This window comes from Dichomitus squalens, assembly GCF_000275845.1.
Source record: "Dichomitus squalens LYAD-421 SS1 unplaced genomic scaffold DICSQscaffold_1, whole genome shotgun sequence".
NCBI classification, from domain to species: Eukaryota; Fungi; Basidiomycota; class Agaricomycetes; order Polyporales; family Polyporaceae; genus Dichomitus; species Dichomitus squalens.
In genome coordinates this window covers 1,060,232-1,075,788 of record NW_006766883.1, presented here as the reverse complement: position 1 = coordinate 1,075,788, position 15,557 = coordinate 1,060,232, and the positions used below count along the sequence as shown (strand labels likewise).

Below are 15,557 nucleotides of genomic sequence, written 5' to 3'. Positions count from 1 at the left end.
AATACAACACCCTCCACTGCCAACCCCCACCAATTCCGTGCTGCATTTGCTCTGCACAGATCTTCCCCCTCGTCCATCGGCACTCACCTCTCAGAAGGCCTCACATGCATTCAGCGAAGATCCTCCGAACGAGACCCTTCGTACACTCTTCGGTGGATGTAGCGCCGGACATCTAGAGTGCCGTATGCGAGCTCCTCCTTGCGTCCTTACATTATACCTCTATCTACGACCTCTCCTGCATGCTATCCCACACCTGTAGTCAATATCAGCATGGTTACAGCGGTCCCCGACGAAAATCTGCTTTCAGGAGGCCTGATCCAGCGAATCCGGATAATTTTGGACCTCCCGATGGCCTGATCCAGAGTCCGGCCAAATTTGAGCGAAAATCGGGAGGCCTGGTCAAATCCGGACGAATTTGGCCTCAGACAAGGCCTGATCCATCGGACAATTCTGGCCGGATTCAAGGATCTTGGATCATACATTTGGGCCTAAGTATTGCCGGGGGTCCTCTGCTGGCGCGTCTCACGGTGGACGGGCCGTGCATTAGAGCGAGCTGCAGGCCTGTGAGTAAGCATGATGACTCATCATAAACTCGTTGCGCCCTGGGCGTCTAGGAAGTCCATCTCTCTCGTATACTTATGCGAGTGCGGTGCCCAATTTTCACCTTGTATACAACTTCTTCGCGCTATGTACGCCCATGCCAAGGGGTCTTGTGACCGTAAATCCCTCGTCGGTCTGTTTGCTGCGGTACCAACAGAGAGGTTCGTAAGTATCAAGGTAAATCGCTAGAGCACCGCCTCCGGTTGAGGTAACTCACTACGCATGGCCCTGCAGAGTGCACGAAGCCCCCGTTCCTTTCTATTTGAAGTTCGTCTCCGTGCATATCTCCGTCCTCGCGCCGCACACATCACTGCTCGGTTTGTGCTATGGCTGCATGGCGCCCCACACGCTGTCGGTGCCTGCGCACGTAGGGTGGCATGCACCGCAACAGAACGTCAAGGAGCTCGTTTCGCCGGACAGTATAAAGGTATCACTTACAGAGCGCCGGTGTCCCAAGAAACCCTCTGCCATCTCCACCTTTCCCCCCTAGCAATATCTTGGGTCTCTATCATTTTGTCTTTTTTTGGCAGGCTTCCCAAGTGCACCTAGCATGGCTGACGGTCAGTGGTCAGGCCGTTTTTCGCGGTGTGTCTCGTACTAATGTTTCTTCATCACAGGCACGGACGACTTTCATTTGAATCTGTACGGATATGTGCCCTCAAAGGCCGCCGGTTACATTTTCGTAATCATATTCATCATCACGACTCGTATGTCTCCTCGCAGTACTAGTATCCGGCAGCATCGTTTTGAAACAGTGCGCAGTCCTCCACGTTATTCAAGCCGGCCGGTCGCGCGTATGGTGGCTGTTTCCGACTGTCTGCATCGCGGGGGTTGCAGAGATAGTCGGTTGGGCGGCGCGGTTGAAATCCGCCTATGATCCACTGGTCAGGACTTCGTACATAATTCAGTACGTCTGCTCACCGACTACTTCTCGTCTTTGAGTCCTCACTAACGGGTGATGCCTGCAGGGTATCTATACTCGTTATTGCACCCACACCCTTGGTTGCTGCCCTGTTCATGGGTTTTGCAAGGGTCGTCAGACGTCTCGGAGGCCAGTACAGTCGTTTGCGTTCCACATGGTGTGAGTGTCCGTGGCGTTCCTATCGTACCCCACAGACCGTTGATTTTCCGAAGACTCGAGGTTCTTCTTGACGGCCGATATTTTCTCGCTCCTGATCCAGGGTGGTGGCGGCGGCATCGCTGCACAGGGCACCACCGATCCTCACAAAGCCCGTCTTGTAAGTCTTGGGTTGCATATGTGTGGGTTGGTAGTGGCTCAGGCGTTATAACGAGTCTGTAGGGAAGCAACATCATTCTGGGCGGTCTCTTTGTACAGATCAGTAAGTCCTCGTTGCACTCGTCATTCCTCCTGGGACCTGATCATATTCGCCTCTTCCAGTCTCCATGACCTTCTTTTCTTTCCTTATGGGCGAGTACGCATGGCGCCGTTCGAAAGATCGCCCATTCCATAAAGTCGACTCCATCGAAGGCCAGTACCAGCGCTCACAGCCCATGGACCGCAACATGAAGATGCTCATCTTTGGCATCATCATCCCGACCGCCGCCGTGTACATCCGTTCCGTTTACCGTATCATAGAGTTCATCGACGGCTTCAACGGGTCAATAGCGCACAACCAGGTCACCTTCAGTAAGCCTAGGCGTTTTCATCCTAGCGGATACGTGACCGGGCTGACTTTGGGTTGCTACTTACAGTTATATTCGACGCGTGTCTAGTGACGCTGGCTCTGTACACCCTCAACGTGATGCATCCTGGTACTCTCCTCAATGCGACGGCTCAGACGCAAAGCTATGCCATGACTGAAGCGAGGACGCCATCGCAAAAATGAGGAGTCGGTGCATTGCACCGTAGTTACATACTATACACTTCACGGAAGGCTTCGGTGACATTATGGACACACTCTTCCCATCATGTCTATCTCTGACTAGAATCCGGATACCGGCCCAGCAAACCTGCTTTCTATACCCATTATCAGACGAGTACTTATACATGCACAGACTGTGCTGTGCGACTCATGACGTTTTCCGGCGCTACTTTACACTATGGTTTTGAACTTGCCAAATTGATCAGCAGCCCGTAATAGCATGCATGGACTGCTTTCTCCTGAGCACCTTCTCTCAGTTGTGCCATGACCCGCCTCACGCTCATAGTCGCAGCGACGCGCAACAACGGTATCGGGCAGAACTCACATCTGCCATGGAGGTTAGCGAAGGAGATGGCGTACTTCAAGCGCGTCACGACAAACGCGCCTGAGGGATCGATGAACGCGGTGGTCATGGGCAGGAATACTTGGGAGAGCATTCCGCAAAAGTTTAGACCATTGAACAAGAGACTCAACCTCGTCATCAGCTCCAACACAAACTACCAGCTGTGAGTCGCGTGTCCTCGTCTCCCGTCTGAACCGAGGGTTGACCAGGTCCAGTCTGCCCGCGGACGCCGCGACACCATGTGCACTCGTGTACCTCCACTCAAGTCTCGACTCAGCACTCGAACGACTCTCACAATCCGAGTACCTCGAAGCACCCATTCATCGGACATTCATCATAGGCGGCGCGTCCCTCTACCGCGAGACACTAGCACTCCTGCCCTCGGGCACCTTCGTAGACCGTGTGCTCTTGACGCGGATACTCGCGCCGGCATTCGAGGATTGCGACGTATTCATGCCCGACTTCTTGACGCAAACGGACGATACTCTTCCGTGGAGGCGAGTCTCGCACGCGGAGTTGCAAGAGTGGGTGGGTTTTGACGTTGTTGCAGGGGAGCAGGAGGAAAATGGAGTACAGTACGAATTCCAAATGTGGGTACGATAGCTGCCGCGCCCGGGGAAAGATACGGCTCCCCTCTAGAGAGTTCGCGTTCGTGATATGATTGTGCGAGATTGAAGGTAGCAATAGTGCATGAGGATGAGCAAGAAGACCGGATGTAGCTCGGCGCTCAACCTTGCCGCTGCAGACCATGTCAGTAAGCCACGTCCACTGTGAGCAACCAACGAAAGATGAGCGCACCTGTTTGTGCTTGGGGTTCTTAGAACAAATGATGTATACCCTCCCCTTCCTCTTCACAACGCTGCACCCGTCGCACATGACCTTCACCGATGCCCGGACCTTCATTCCCCTCGCCAGAACGACGTTTGCTGACGGCGCCGCGGTAAGCCCATGATGTGGGTGATGGTGGGGGTGTACATGGGGAAGCGTTGCTGGCCGGAAGCGTGACAGAAGAGGACGGCTAGAGGCTAGGAGTGCGCGTAGCATGGCGGGCAGAGTAGGTGTTTGGCACTCTCAGTTTCTGCGAGCTCAGCCAGGTCTCCGTCCGCCGGCTTTTGTCCCGGACGTGCTCCGGCATCCTCCCCAACTTCGGCAGTGCTTGGCCCAAACAGGCCTCCGGCAGCGGCCCGGCAGCAAAGATACGGGCGGGAAAGCGCCTGATTGGGCAGCTAGGATATGAGCGCCTAACTAACTGCAGTTCTCGTCCGGACGCGCAGATGTGGCCAACTTTAAGCCAAGCAGCTTGCGCTCCTGTCCCGTATTACATCTCGTCTCAGCCCTGTGGACTAGGCCCCTTCATGCCGCCAGCGCGATAGACTCTTCTTCTCTTTTATAACACGTATACCAATCCGCATGCCCTCAGGACACCGCGCCGCGGTTCAGTTAGGCGGAAAGCGCGCCGTCGCTATCTTTGCAGTTTGTCTTATCGCGTTCGTTACCGAGACTCAGTTCACGCAGGTCTGTGTCAAAGTATTCTCTCGATATCTTAATACTGACGCAGCGGTTGGGAATAGTATGTGCAGGCGCAACTTGGGTTCAGGCAGCCATACCTTATATTGTGAGTCTCTGTGACTGCTGGATACCCGCAACGATCGTGTATTGACTTGGTGATCAGCTATGTTGTACATTCCGCCTTTGCGACATCGTTCCCTGTGCATGTCCTCTATCTCGCCGCAACTTCTGAACATTCGGTCACCTCGATCTTGAAGACCGTTCTTGTCGCGACCCAGCAGCAGTTGTCTCCCAAGTCTACTACTGCCCTCAACTCGGCAACCTTCCCGACATTGAAATTCCTGCGATTGATTTTCTACCTGACGTTGGGAATGACAGTACCATCCCTGCTGTGGTTCGTAGCGGTGGCCCTAGCCCCGTGAGTAATCCGTCGTCCTCCATATACAGACTTCTTCATTCACGGGCCACAGTGTCACTGATGTGACAGCGCTCTGGAATACGAACGCGCTCTTCGCGTACGTCTTTACGGTACTCCTTTTCGGCCACAAGTGGGATCCTCGGCGTCTACTAGCAGTACTCATCGCGACTGTGGGAGCTGCTGTCGTTGTCTACGGTGATTCTGGCCCCGACAAGACGGACTCCTCGGAAGGCCTTCTCTCCGCTCCTTCTCTTGAGGACGAGGCCCCAAGTTCCCCTCTGATGGGTGACCTGCTGACCCTCGCCGCGTCCATCCTCTACGCTGCCTACCAAGTCTTCTACAAGGCCTACGCCGCTCTCCCTAACGACCCAGAAGTCGAATCCAACGAGGTGTATGCACCACTCGCTGACTCGCCCGACGGACCCGTTGATGACCTCGAATCCGGCTCCGACGCAGTGGTCTGGTCTCATGGCCAGATCATAGATCCCCTGCCGTTTGGCCTCCATCCTAACCTGCTCACGTTCGGCATCGGCATTTGCACATTGGTCGTCTTCTGGATCCCCATCCCCATCCTGCATATCCTGGGCATCGTGCCTTTTGAGCTTCCGCAAAGGGGCATCACGTATCTCGCTATAGGGGGCGTCGCGCTGTCCGGCGCGGTCTTCAATGCCGGATTCATGGTGGGTTTTGCCCTATTGTTCACCGGCGATGTGTACTAACAGTAGCTTGGCAGGTTCTGCTCGGAGTGTGGGGACCGGTAGTCACTTCTGTTGGAAACCTCCTCACCATCGTTCTCGTCTTCCTATCCGACGCGATCTGGGGAGGAGCCGTGGACAAGGTTACTTTTTGGGCTGTCCTGGGTTGCGGTTCAATCGTCGTCGCTTTCGCCATCCTGGCGTATGATCTGATGAGCAGGCATTAGCTGTCTCGACTCATGCATGTATGTATGTGTCACAAGACCCTTGCAAGACGCATGTGTAAATGCTCATGTTTGGTTTCCAGTGGCCTTTGAATATCGTACTTATCTACCTCAAATCAGCAATTGTATCACATGATACCTCTACGCGACGCAGGTGTCACTGCCTTTTCCTGGCGTACAATTAATCGGTCATACAATCCGACAAGGACGAAATGCGTTATTGTGCTCAAGTTCCTGTTCGGCCGTCTGCCAGATGTAGTCACTCCTCCGGTGGGAATGGGACTTGACCCTTGTACGCAACGTGACGACATCATGGTCTTTTACGCTGTGCTGAGCTCTCCATGCAGCTGACTGGGAATTCTCACGTGCTGCGATGAGGCTGCACATGCTACAGGGTTCCTTCATACACTCTCGAAGAGTTGAATCGAGGACTCTGGAATATCGTCTTAGCGGCCCATGCATGTGCCCGAGCGATGTCATGAGCCGCGAGTCACCTGCCAAGCAATTTCGAAGCAACGGCGCGTCCAACGCGCGTGATACCCTTTGTTGATAGAACACTGCCTGCTGCTTGCTTGTCGCAGACGCCGATGAACGCCATATCGCGTGTCCTCTGTCGGTGCAGCTTGGCTTGGCTGGTATCTGGCGAGAACCCCGCTAGTAGTGCCTCGGTTTGCGGGCTGCAAGGACCTCTGGTCATAACATCCCCGTTCTGATCGCTGCTGCGGTCGCCTCGTGGCGGCTGATACGAAGGCTCGGTGAACATGGTTCACAGATGGACAGGCACCTCCAACGCTGCCTGCAACAGTGTCTTCCAAGCGACGCCTTGTTTGCAACGCGAAGTCTGGGCTCTCGGTGCAGAAGGTAGACTCTCGTCGCGGCTGAGCACGATGGCCATCACATTCGCCCCAAGAAGGATTGTGAGTGCAGTCAGTTACTCTTACGGAATGGTACAGCGGGCGCTTCACCAAAGCTGAGCTTGGTGTCCCCCATATCCGTACAGCCAGGTGTACTCTCTGACTCTGAATCTAGCAGAAAGGCTGGTCTAATCCATCAGAAGCTTCTCTTTTCTCCATGATTCCTTCCCTTCGCTTTGCCGTATGCCGCCATCTGACATCATAAGCCTTGGCTAGTTTCACTTCTGTGTCCTCTACGTCTCTACCAAACGCAAACTGCAGCCTTGCACGAGGGCGCTGTCGGGTCACTTGTAATCGACTTCAGGTGTTGCGACATCCACGCCAAGAACGAGCCATGCTCGGTGTCCGTATGGCTCGTCGTGCACTTGAGAGCTCGAACACCGCCAACCGGCGGGTGATCTAACCATCTCGCTTTTGGCAACCCGGTCGCAGCACGACAGCAGAGTATAAAGACAAGGTGGTCTGCGTCCACCAACTACAGTGCTTCGGTGCTCTGCAAGCTCGACCAGCTTCTCGCCTAGCCTTCCTGCCCCGACGACGTTTGCCACCATGCAGCTCTTCGCCGTAGTCTCCGCCACACTTGCCCTCTTCACCGCCGCTTCCGCTGCACCGACGCAGCTGAAGACGATCGAGAAGTACGCCGGCGAGGTCAAGCCCTCCTCGTACATCGTCAAGCTCAAGGACGGCGTGTCGAAGGACGCACACCTTGCCTGGCTCGCCGAGAACCACGGCGCGTCCGCGACGGTCACTCACCCCGAGTGGCAGGAGGGCTTCCTCAATGGCTTTGCTGGTGAGCATGCACCACAGTTGTCACCGGCGTGGCCCCGACCCGATGCGCGGTACCGTGACCGCGTCGGTGTCCACGATTGGACGCGTCCTTCGGACGCTGGAGGATTAGCGCTGATCCGTTCATCGCGCTTCTCTAGGTACATTTGGGTCGGACGCTTTGAGCGCGCTGCGTGCCAGCCCCGATGTAGAGCTTATCAGCGAGGATGGTGTCGTGTCTATCTTCGCGACGCAGTAAGCGGCTTGTCGCAAGTCCAGACCCTCGCCATAGGACTGATGCGATTGTGCGCACTCTAGGACAAACGCCCCTTGGGGTCTCCAGCGCATCAGTCAGGCGGCGAAGCTTGCTGACCAGAATACGAGCGACCTTACCTTCACTTACACTTACGACGACTCTGCGGGATCTGGCGTCGACATCTACATTGTCGATACCGGTATTTACACGGCCCACGTGCGTTGAGTCCTGAAAACCCTAACTCGCTGCTGAGCCCTCCACTGATGGCTTGACGACAGTCTGAGTTTGGCGGACGTGCCACTTGGGGCGCGACTTTCGGTGGTTACGCTGTGAGTCCTGGATAGCTACACTAGCAGACTTTCTCTGATCGGCTGGTCGCAGGATGCTGATGGCCACGGCCACGGCACTCATGTCTCGTGAGTGGTATCTTCCGTTCACCATATAAAACCTCACTCATGAAACACACAGAGGCACGGCTGCTGGCGCGACATACGGTGTCGCCAAGAAGGCAAAACTTTTTGCTGTCAAGGTTCTCTCCGACTCTGGGTACGTCTGGCCACGGCACCCATACAACACATGACTGACAACTTGACGCAGTTCTGGCTATGTCTCTGACATGTGCGCGACATCCCAGTATATGGCGTCCAAGTCAATATCGACTCACGAGATTTTTGCAGCGTTTCCGGCCTCAACTGGGTGGGTCAGCAGGCTGCTGCATCTGGCCGCCCCTCCATCGCCAGCTTGAGCTTGGGCGGTGGTACCTCGCAGACACTTGATGACGCCGTCACCGCTGTAGGTACTTCCAATACATCGGTTACACAGCAGACGATCTCACCATTAGATTGCTTCTAGCTGACCACTCAGGGTGTGCACGTCACCGTGGCCGCGGGAAACAGCAACACCGACGCTAGCACCTCCTCCCCCGCTCGTGCCCCTGCTGTCATCACCGTTGGAGCGTCCACCATCGCCGACGCTCGCGCCTCTTTCTCCAACTACGGTTCCGTTGTCGACATCTTCGGGCCCGGCCAGAACGTCATTTCCTCCTGGATTGGTGGTGTCAACGTGAGTAGCACAGCCCTCCACCAGATCCTCATCTCAATGACAACTCATACCTCGTTTGATTTCATAGGCAACTAACAACATCTCCGGCACCTCCATGGCCACTCCCCACATCGCTGGACTTGTTGCTACGATCATCGCCCGCGATGGCAATGCCAGCCCTGCTGACATCTCCACCAAGATCCAGACGCTCTCCACCAAGGGCGCCCTCTCTAGCATCCGTAAGCATCTCTTCCATCCAAATTGGGCCCGTTCCATACCGCAAGGTTCACGCTGACCTGCCCGCTTCCAGCCTCCGGCACGGTCAATGACCTTGCTCGCAACGAATCTTAAACGTGAAATCGGCATCAGGCGCGGTACCGGGTTCCTGCCCTGATCATGGCAAGAAGCCTGAAGGCTTTCCGGTGCCGGTGGAAGGACTCACTTTCCTGGGTGTTGGGCACGCTCGCAATAGTGACATAGATTTATGAACTGTAACGAAGTAGATGACATCGCCGGCTCTGCGGCGCCGGGAATGTATAACACCTCTTCCTTCCCGATTGCACGGAGGCTTTTGAGCACGTTTACTTTATCTTGGCAGTGTGGAGTCGTTTTACCGCGCTGGAACTGCGGAGGCCCTACGCCAAACGTGGCCGCACTCTGGCCCTGGTCCATCATGAGAAGTGTATGCGTGATTTTGAAAAAAAAATGCTGAGGGAGAGATAATGACTATAGCACAGACGAGGGTAACCACTACCAAGCGGACGAGAGTGGGAGATGAGACTGCAACAGAGAATGTAGAGACGTGGACAAAGGAATGACGGCGCGTACGTACTAACAAACGAAAGGGAACGAACGACGTAACTGTATGGAATGCAAGAGCAGCAGCGCGTGTACACAAAGGAGCCGACCGTCCGTAATCCCAGATAATTGCCAGTAGCACGAAAGAGAGACGCGATGAAAACATACGTTAAGTTAGGCGGGCCGGGATCAATGATGGCGGTCGCGCCCGGATAATCTCCGGCTCCCCTCCTTCCAGGGCGAGCGCCGTACAAGTGGCAATGCGACCCATGCAACGGCATGTGCACACCCCAAGGGGGAGCCGCGACTGTCCGCGCTGGGACAAACATCGGGGTAGGGCCCCAACAGCGATTATATTCATATAGGACTTCCCCGAGCGCGAGATATCAACGGTTCAAGTCGTCGTGGCCATCATGCTGCAAACAGATTTATGATGCGCATGTTGACAACCATGGGACAAAGGACATACCTCTTCCGCTTGGCCTTCGTCATCTCTTTTCGTAGGGCAGGGCCGTCTAACGGTTTGAGCAGTTCGAATGCGCAGAGCAACTCCTCCGATACGCTATTGTTAGACTGTGAGAAATACCGCATATTCATGGAAGACGGATAACTCCGAACCTCATGCATGCTCCGTAGTTATCGAACTCTACACCGTTGCATTTAGAAGAAGCGCCAATGAAGGGGCTTATATGACTCACCTCCACAATAATTGGGTGCGCTGAATACAGTTACGAGCGTCCGGTCGTTCCAGAACTCGTACCCGTCTTCGACGACCATGTGAGCTCGGCAGATGAGGTCCATGTCGTACCGCACCAGGAAGTCGTTAATAACGGCTTTTCCGAAGCAATAGCTGACTCCGCGCTCGTTGTCCTCCCAATCTACGGCGGTGTCTGAAGGATCCGACCAAAGGAGATCGTTCAGCAAGCCATAGTCAGGGACATCGGTTGGTCGCTGTATACGCTTGATTTCTTCCATGGAGTGTAGCGACGGCGAGAGACCGCCGTGAACGCAGAAGATCTTCGACGCGACGATGGCAGCAATCGGCAGACAGTTGAAAACATCAATGAACGTCTTCCACGTCTTGAGGTTACACCGTCGTTTGCATTCGTCGTAGAAGCCGTACACTGGAGGTGTCAGTTGAACGTGGTAGACCAACTGCATGGGCGGCTCGGGACTCACCTCGCGTGACGTTCGCGCACTCGTGGTTTCCTCGCAGCAAGAAGAAATTCTCGGGATACTTAATCTTGTAACATAACAGAAGAAGGATGGTCTCGAGGCTCTGCTTTCCCCGGTCCACGTAGTCGCCCAGGAAGAGGTAGTTCGCCGCAGGCGGGAAGCCGCACATCTCGAACAGTCGGATAAGGTCCGAGTACTGTCCGTGGACGTCGCCGACAATCTTGACAGGTGGGGAGAGCTCAATGAGGGTGGGTTGGCTGAGGAAGACCTCCCGCGCCGTTTGGCAAATGGCAACAATTTCCGCGTTCTTGAGGCAAAGCGACTTGCTCACTTTGCCGGTGTAGCCGACGTCCAGGAGCCTCTGGATCATGTCGTCGATATCTAAAGCCTTCACTAGCTCTTTCCCATTCTTACTCGTCACGCTGGCTGGGTCGTTGAGGGAGAAGCTATTCGTGGAACCGGGAGTGGGGTAGCCAGGCGAAGTGGAGAGGATGGTATGTGTGATCGGGATATCAAGAGGGGCGGGTTTGCCATGCACGACTGGTGAGGACTGCGGCGATGCCGCCTTGGGTGAAGCTGTGGAGAGGGCATCACTAGGAGAAGTGCCCGGGGAGCCAGGAGGGCGTGAACCACTCCCATTCGGGATGACAGAGCCGCCGTCGGGGTCGGTGACGGTCATTGTTGGAGTACCCATAGCCGCGACGGTCGCAGCGTGGCCGTTCCCTTCGCCAGAGGAATCGTGAGGAGCGGTCGCGCGGGAAAGGCTTCCCTGGTTCGCGTCGTTGGCATCCGCACCGTGAGTATCAGGAGTTGCGGCGTCGGCGTTGGCATCCTTGTCTTTGTCCTTTCCGCCCTTCTTCGACTTTTTGGACTGCTGCTGGCCCATGGGAAGCGCAGAAGAGTTCTGAGAAGGTGAACCGGGCTGGGGAGACTGGGACCTGGACTTCGAGAGTCTGGAGGTGAATACGGAGAGAAGTGTTGGCGCCAGTTTGACGGAGTTGTAGGGGGGTTAGGGGGTGGGAATGGGGAGGGACCGAAGGGTATGTAGGCGTCGTTAAAACGTGAGATTATGGTACACAATCGCCAGGACGGAGAGGATGGACGGGAGTCGGGGTGGACGCCAGAGCCAAGCAGAGACCAACGCCCGCGCCGGGGACGGTCCAGAGCCTTGTTTGGGAACTGTTTGCCTCGTGCACAGCTCCCGTCTATCACTCTTGGCACCACCCGCGCCCGGCTACACGTATATTCACTCTTTCTATCTCTCTTGCCGCACACAATCAAAGAGCTCGAGTCGTCGCATGGTGCAGTGTCATTTTGATGCGGTCATAGCACATGAGGAAACAATAATACCATATCCTACGCCCCCCAACGTCAAAGCGCCCTACAGGCAGCACACCTCCACAGCTCAAAACTTGCCGAAAGACTTTGCCGCGGCCTTGTTCTTCGACACCCGAAGCACGTTGAAACGCACAGTTTTCGACAGCGGCCGGCACTGACCTATCCGAACTTGAGAAACGCATAATCGCAAGCACACCGACGAGTACTCACCAACAGTGACCACATCGCCGATCTCTACACGGAAAGCTGGTGATACATGCGCCGCAAGGTTCTTGTGACGCTTCTCGTAACGGTCTACGTAGAGCGAGCGCACATAGCGATGAGGAATGGTTGCGCCCATAGATCGGGTGATGAGACGTACTGTATTTCGGGATGTAGTGAAGGTAGTCCCGACGAATGATGACAGTGCGCGTCATTTTGGTGGAGATGACACGGCCAGTGAGGATGCGGCCACGAATCGAGACCTCACCGGTGAAAGGGCACTTCTTGTCTAGAGTGGATGTTCGCTTCTCGGAACAAAGCGCATATAGGGTCATAGGAACGTACCAATGTAGCTGCCGTGAATCGCCTCAGACGGGGTCTTGAAGCCAAGACCAACATCCTTATACCACCGCTTCTCCTTGGTGGAGACCTTCTTGCCACCTACAACCCATCCGGCTATGAGCATCCGGCCATCTCTCGTACTCCCGAGCCTAAAACATACCGCGAGCCTTCGCGTTGTGGAAGATGGGCTGCTTCTGGAATGCCTTCTCGATCTGCCAGCATAACGGGGTCAAAGGCACGCTCTCCCTCTGTGGTGAAAGAGACGGCGCTCACCTGTTCGGCCATGGCTGGAGTCTTGAGGATGGAGGCGGTGGGCGGCGGCGGATAGTACCTTCAAGCTTTTGGGCTATGGGCGCTAACTGAGAGGGCAAGCCACCATCAATGAACTGTACAGTTCGGCATCTTCCGGTTAGACTCGCTAGTCTTCCTGCCTTCCACTTATGGAGGAATATCCGAGAGGTCTAAGGCAAATGCTAACGCATACTTAGGAACTATTAGGTACAGTCGTATGCTACAAGCGGCCTAGTGTTACATGCAGAGCTACGGGGTAAAAACACACAAAAATGAATACATCTCAACGTGCGACTTCTGTCAGCCCTTCGGCCGCTTGCCTGCCTCCTCGGTCCCAAAGGTCTTCCACGATCCTGGAGTGTCCGGTCTAGTGTAAGCTCTCGACGGACTTTGCAGGTCGCCAGTACCGGGCCGCACGCCTTCCTCCACCTCGTACGTATCGCCGGACGAGGTCGTGATACCGCGGCTGGTACCTGCGGAGGCTGCGCTTCCAAACGTCATCAAGGAGGGACCCTTCAAGAACGCAAAACGCGACTGTGCAGGCCCCTGCGGCTCTTGTGGCAAGGCCGCTTCCGTGGTCCCATGTCGTGGGGCGGGCGTGAGACCGTCCAACGTGGGGATGCTCCGCGGTCGCTGGCGTCCCCGCTCGCTTTGGTAAGAGCGGCGTGTACCGGAAGACGTCAGCGGGCGCGAGACGATCTTCTCCAGCCGCGTAAAGATCGGTTGCGGTGTTAGTCTTTCGACGGCTGCCGTCTCGCCATCGTGCGCAGTCGTGCTACGGTTTGGCAGGGTAGCGCAAGATGCATGTTCGGCAGATACAACTATGATCGTGGCATGTCGAGTTAGACTTCTTCCATCCTCGCGGAGATAGCTAAGTTTAGCGACAACTTACCGCGGTGCGACGTCTGGAGGCTATTCCCAAAGCGACCGTGATGGTTCCCGTCATGTTTCCTCCTGGGAAGGATGCAAGATATCCACCCGAGCCACGTCTCGTATATTTCCTCTTGCGCTGCGAATATCACGAAAAACAGCATCGGAGTTATAGCTTAGGGATGGTTGTCAGGAGATGGTGACGATGCAATGTGTTAAGGAGACTACCTTCCCAAAGCACGCTTGTGCGGATAATTCTGACCCACCCGGTGTCCTGTGTCCACGTACCATCCCCGTCGGGCCATCGGCGGCGCAAGTGGATCCATTGTGAAAGCACCACCGTGTAGAGTGATGCTGAAATCATAGTCACCAAGACGAGGGCCCCAAACCGAGCGAATCGCTTCGTCTTCGCAAAGTGCCACCCCGTGCGATCGAGCATGGTGGAGAAGCGCCAGATGACGACGGCTAGAACGGCGGCGACGATGGTGGAAACGGCAAGTGGTATGAGAGTGAAGATCAGGGACACTATTGTGAAGGCAGGATCGTCGAAGTAACATGAAGTCTGAATATCGATTAACTACCCGGCTTCAATGAGTGCGATCAAATGGGACTGACGATGTTATATTGTACCGACTTTGGGGTTCCCTGCGAGAGAACATGAATAGGGGTGAGCAACACAGGCAGCGCCCATACTAGAAGAAGGGTCAGCGCGGAAGAATAGAACTTGATACACCTAGATTCGCACATACAGAACGGAGAGACGCACAGGATCCACACGTTGCGTCTCGTAAGGTGAGGATGATCATCCGCGCTGCGCTTTGGCTTGGCCTGAAGGAGAGCAAGTCCCAGGAATGGCTACAAGACATGATTCAGGACCCTCTTCAAGTGCATGAGAGGCTTCATACCAAGGTAAAGTTGACAGCGAATGCTGCTTTGACCACGGTGACATAATTAAGCCTGTGAAAAACGTCTTGAAGTCAGGAGCGCGGGGCGTGCATAAGGACTCACAATATAGAGTCTACGATGCAGAAGTTGACTGTGGCTGGATGTTTCGTTATATGAATGCCGAGCTTTTGAGGGATGATTTTGTGTACTATAGGAGGTAGGATGTCCAACACGGAGCGAAGGAGACAAGAGATCATGAGGGCTTTGACAATAGGGTGTTTAGGAGCAGGCGTAAACACGAGGAGTAGTAAGAGGGAAATGTTCATAAACTGCTTTGTTCAGCACGGTGTTTCAAGGTGAGCGATGGACACAACATACCTCAAGGATTATCACAGAAGTTGTTAATGACGCGAGTGCAGACATGGCTGGGGACCCGGAGGGAGGACAGTGCTTGCACGGGCGGTCGGAGGCATGCAGACGCACGTACTGGGACTTCGTGGGTACTCAAGAGGACGAGGATTTGTGTCTCTCGACCGATTCATGAGAAATCTGCTCGGAGAGAAGCGTAGAAGACAGTTGGGTGATACGGTTTGACCGTGGACAGATAGATGGTGATATGGAGCAGACGCTTGCATGGCTGTGGCCCTGTGAATGGGTTTCACACATAGCGATGGCAGCCGCATGGATGCAGGCCCACAGGATATCCGGAGACCGAGCGAATCATCGCGAGCTGGATGTCCCTTGAACTAGTGGGTCGTGTGAATCTTCACATGGATTTGGTCGCTGGAGCTTTTGTAAGTCAATGCATTATAATGTCAAATCAGCGCAATTGAATTTGGAAGTCTGAAGCACAATAGTATCAGAGGGGCATGCTTGTGTCGAAACGCAGGGGGGTGATGCTCGTTGGTGACAAGCATGCAGCGCAGCCACCATTATTGCGCGCGTCGTTCGATCGCGTAGGTCACAGGCGCTCTTGACACGAATCACGTCCCTGCGTCATCTCCATTC

At 55.0% G+C, this 15,557-nt stretch overlaps 8 protein-coding genes across 8 annotated transcripts; 3 read left to right on the top strand and 5 right to left on the bottom strand.

The window, feature by feature from the left end:
* Window positions 1-1,150: 1,150 nt before the first annotated feature.
* DICSQDRAFT_164580 (RTA1 like protein) lies at window positions 1,151-2,447 on the top strand (the record flags this gene model as incomplete). Its single annotated transcript, XM_007360174.1, has 8 exons — window positions 1,151-1,160; window positions 1,218-1,307; window positions 1,363-1,507; window positions 1,569-1,681; window positions 1,735-1,838; window positions 1,901-1,940; window positions 2,000-2,248; window positions 2,314-2,447. The coding sequence occupies 8 exons, from the start codon at window positions 1,151-1,153 to the stop codon at window positions 2,445-2,447; spliced, it is 885 nt and encodes a 294-aa protein (XP_007360236.1).
* A 745-nt stretch (window positions 2,448-3,192) lies between these two features.
* Window positions 3,193-3,893, bottom strand: DICSQDRAFT_95428 (uncharacterized protein). Its single transcript, XM_007360173.1, has 2 exons — window positions 3,625-3,893; window positions 3,193-3,565 (listed from the first exon to the last, which is right to left on the bottom strand). Exons 1-2 carry the CDS (start codon window positions 3,868-3,870, stop codon window positions 3,554-3,556), a joined length of 258 nt encoding a protein of 85 aa, XP_007360235.1. The 5' UTR covers window positions 3,871-3,893; the 3' UTR covers window positions 3,193-3,553.
* A 280-nt stretch (window positions 3,894-4,173) lies between these two features.
* DICSQDRAFT_95425 (uncharacterized protein) lies at window positions 4,174-5,851 on the top strand. The gene is made up of 6 exons (XM_007360172.1): window positions 4,174-4,341; window positions 4,398-4,441; window positions 4,499-4,753; window positions 4,806-5,433; window positions 5,487-5,697; window positions 5,756-5,851. The coding sequence occupies exons 1-5, from the start codon at window positions 4,237-4,239 to the stop codon at window positions 5,673-5,675; spliced, it is 1,221 nt and encodes a 406-aa protein (XP_007360234.1). The 5' UTR covers window positions 4,174-4,236; the 3' UTR covers window positions 5,676-5,697; window positions 5,756-5,851.
* Window positions 5,852-7,135: 1,284 nt separating this feature from the next.
* Window positions 7,136-8,999, top strand: DICSQDRAFT_45844 (serine protease; the record flags this gene model as incomplete). The annotated part of the gene is made up of 11 exons (XM_007359732.1): window positions 7,136-7,376; window positions 7,513-7,606; window positions 7,670-7,823; window positions 7,886-7,936; window positions 7,989-8,023; window positions 8,076-8,153; window positions 8,205-8,225; window positions 8,285-8,399; window positions 8,460-8,669; window positions 8,737-8,887; window positions 8,959-8,999. 11 exons carry the CDS (start codon window positions 7,136-7,138, stop codon window positions 8,997-8,999), a joined length of 1,191 nt encoding a protein of 396 aa, XP_007359794.1.
* An 858-nt stretch (window positions 9,000-9,857) lies between these two features.
* On the bottom strand, window positions 9,858-11,508 carry DICSQDRAFT_46640 (phospho protein phosphatase PPZ; the record flags this gene model as incomplete). Its single annotated transcript, XM_007359789.1, has 4 exons — window positions 9,858-10,008; window positions 10,065-10,092; window positions 10,145-10,570; window positions 10,626-11,508. 4 exons carry the CDS (start codon window positions 11,506-11,508, stop codon window positions 9,858-9,860), a joined length of 1,488 nt encoding a protein of 495 aa, XP_007359851.1.
* A 519-nt stretch (window positions 11,509-12,027) lies between these two features.
* On the bottom strand, window positions 12,028-12,788 carry DICSQDRAFT_164575 (uncharacterized protein; the record flags this gene model as incomplete). Its single annotated transcript, XM_007360171.1, has 6 exons — window positions 12,028-12,119; window positions 12,171-12,254; window positions 12,322-12,450; window positions 12,507-12,602; window positions 12,664-12,715; window positions 12,777-12,788. 6 exons carry the CDS (start codon window positions 12,786-12,788, stop codon window positions 12,028-12,030), a joined length of 465 nt encoding a protein of 154 aa, XP_007360233.1.
* Window positions 12,789-13,054: 266 nt separating this feature from the next.
* Window positions 13,055-13,561, bottom strand: DICSQDRAFT_151170 (uncharacterized protein; the record flags this gene model as incomplete). The annotated part of the gene is made up of 1 exon (XM_007360170.1): window positions 13,055-13,561. A coding segment is annotated over one exon (400 nt), but the record flags the coding sequence as incomplete, so codon positions are not given.
* A 332-nt stretch (window positions 13,562-13,893) lies between these two features.
* On the bottom strand, window positions 13,894-14,972 carry DICSQDRAFT_158462 (uncharacterized protein; the record flags this gene model as incomplete). The annotated part of the gene is made up of 6 exons (XM_007360169.1): window positions 13,894-14,226; window positions 14,280-14,356; window positions 14,414-14,519; window positions 14,570-14,621; window positions 14,673-14,878; window positions 14,928-14,972. Coding segments are annotated over 6 exons (819 nt in total), but the record flags the coding sequence as incomplete, so codon positions are not given.
* Window positions 14,973-15,557: the final 585 nt, after the last annotated feature.

Excerpts from the sequence above, each read along its gene's own strand:
- DICSQDRAFT_95428 (XM_007360173.1), bottom strand. The coding sequence starts at position 3,870 with ATGCTACGCGCACTCCTAGCCTCTAGCCGTCCTCTTCTGTCACGCTTC.
- DICSQDRAFT_95425 (XM_007360172.1), top strand. The coding sequence starts at position 4,237 with ATGCCCTCAGGACACCGCGCCGCGGTTCAGTTAGGCGGAAAGCGCGCC. Across the intron at positions 4,342-4,397 it reads CCGAGACTCAGTTCACGCAG|TATGTGCAGGCGCAACTTGG; the intron begins GTCTGTGTCAAA and ends GGTTGGGAATAG. Across the intron at positions 4,442-4,498 it reads AGGCAGCCATACCTTATATT|CTATGTTGTACATTCCGCCT; the intron begins GTGAGTCTCTGT and ends CTTGGTGATCAG.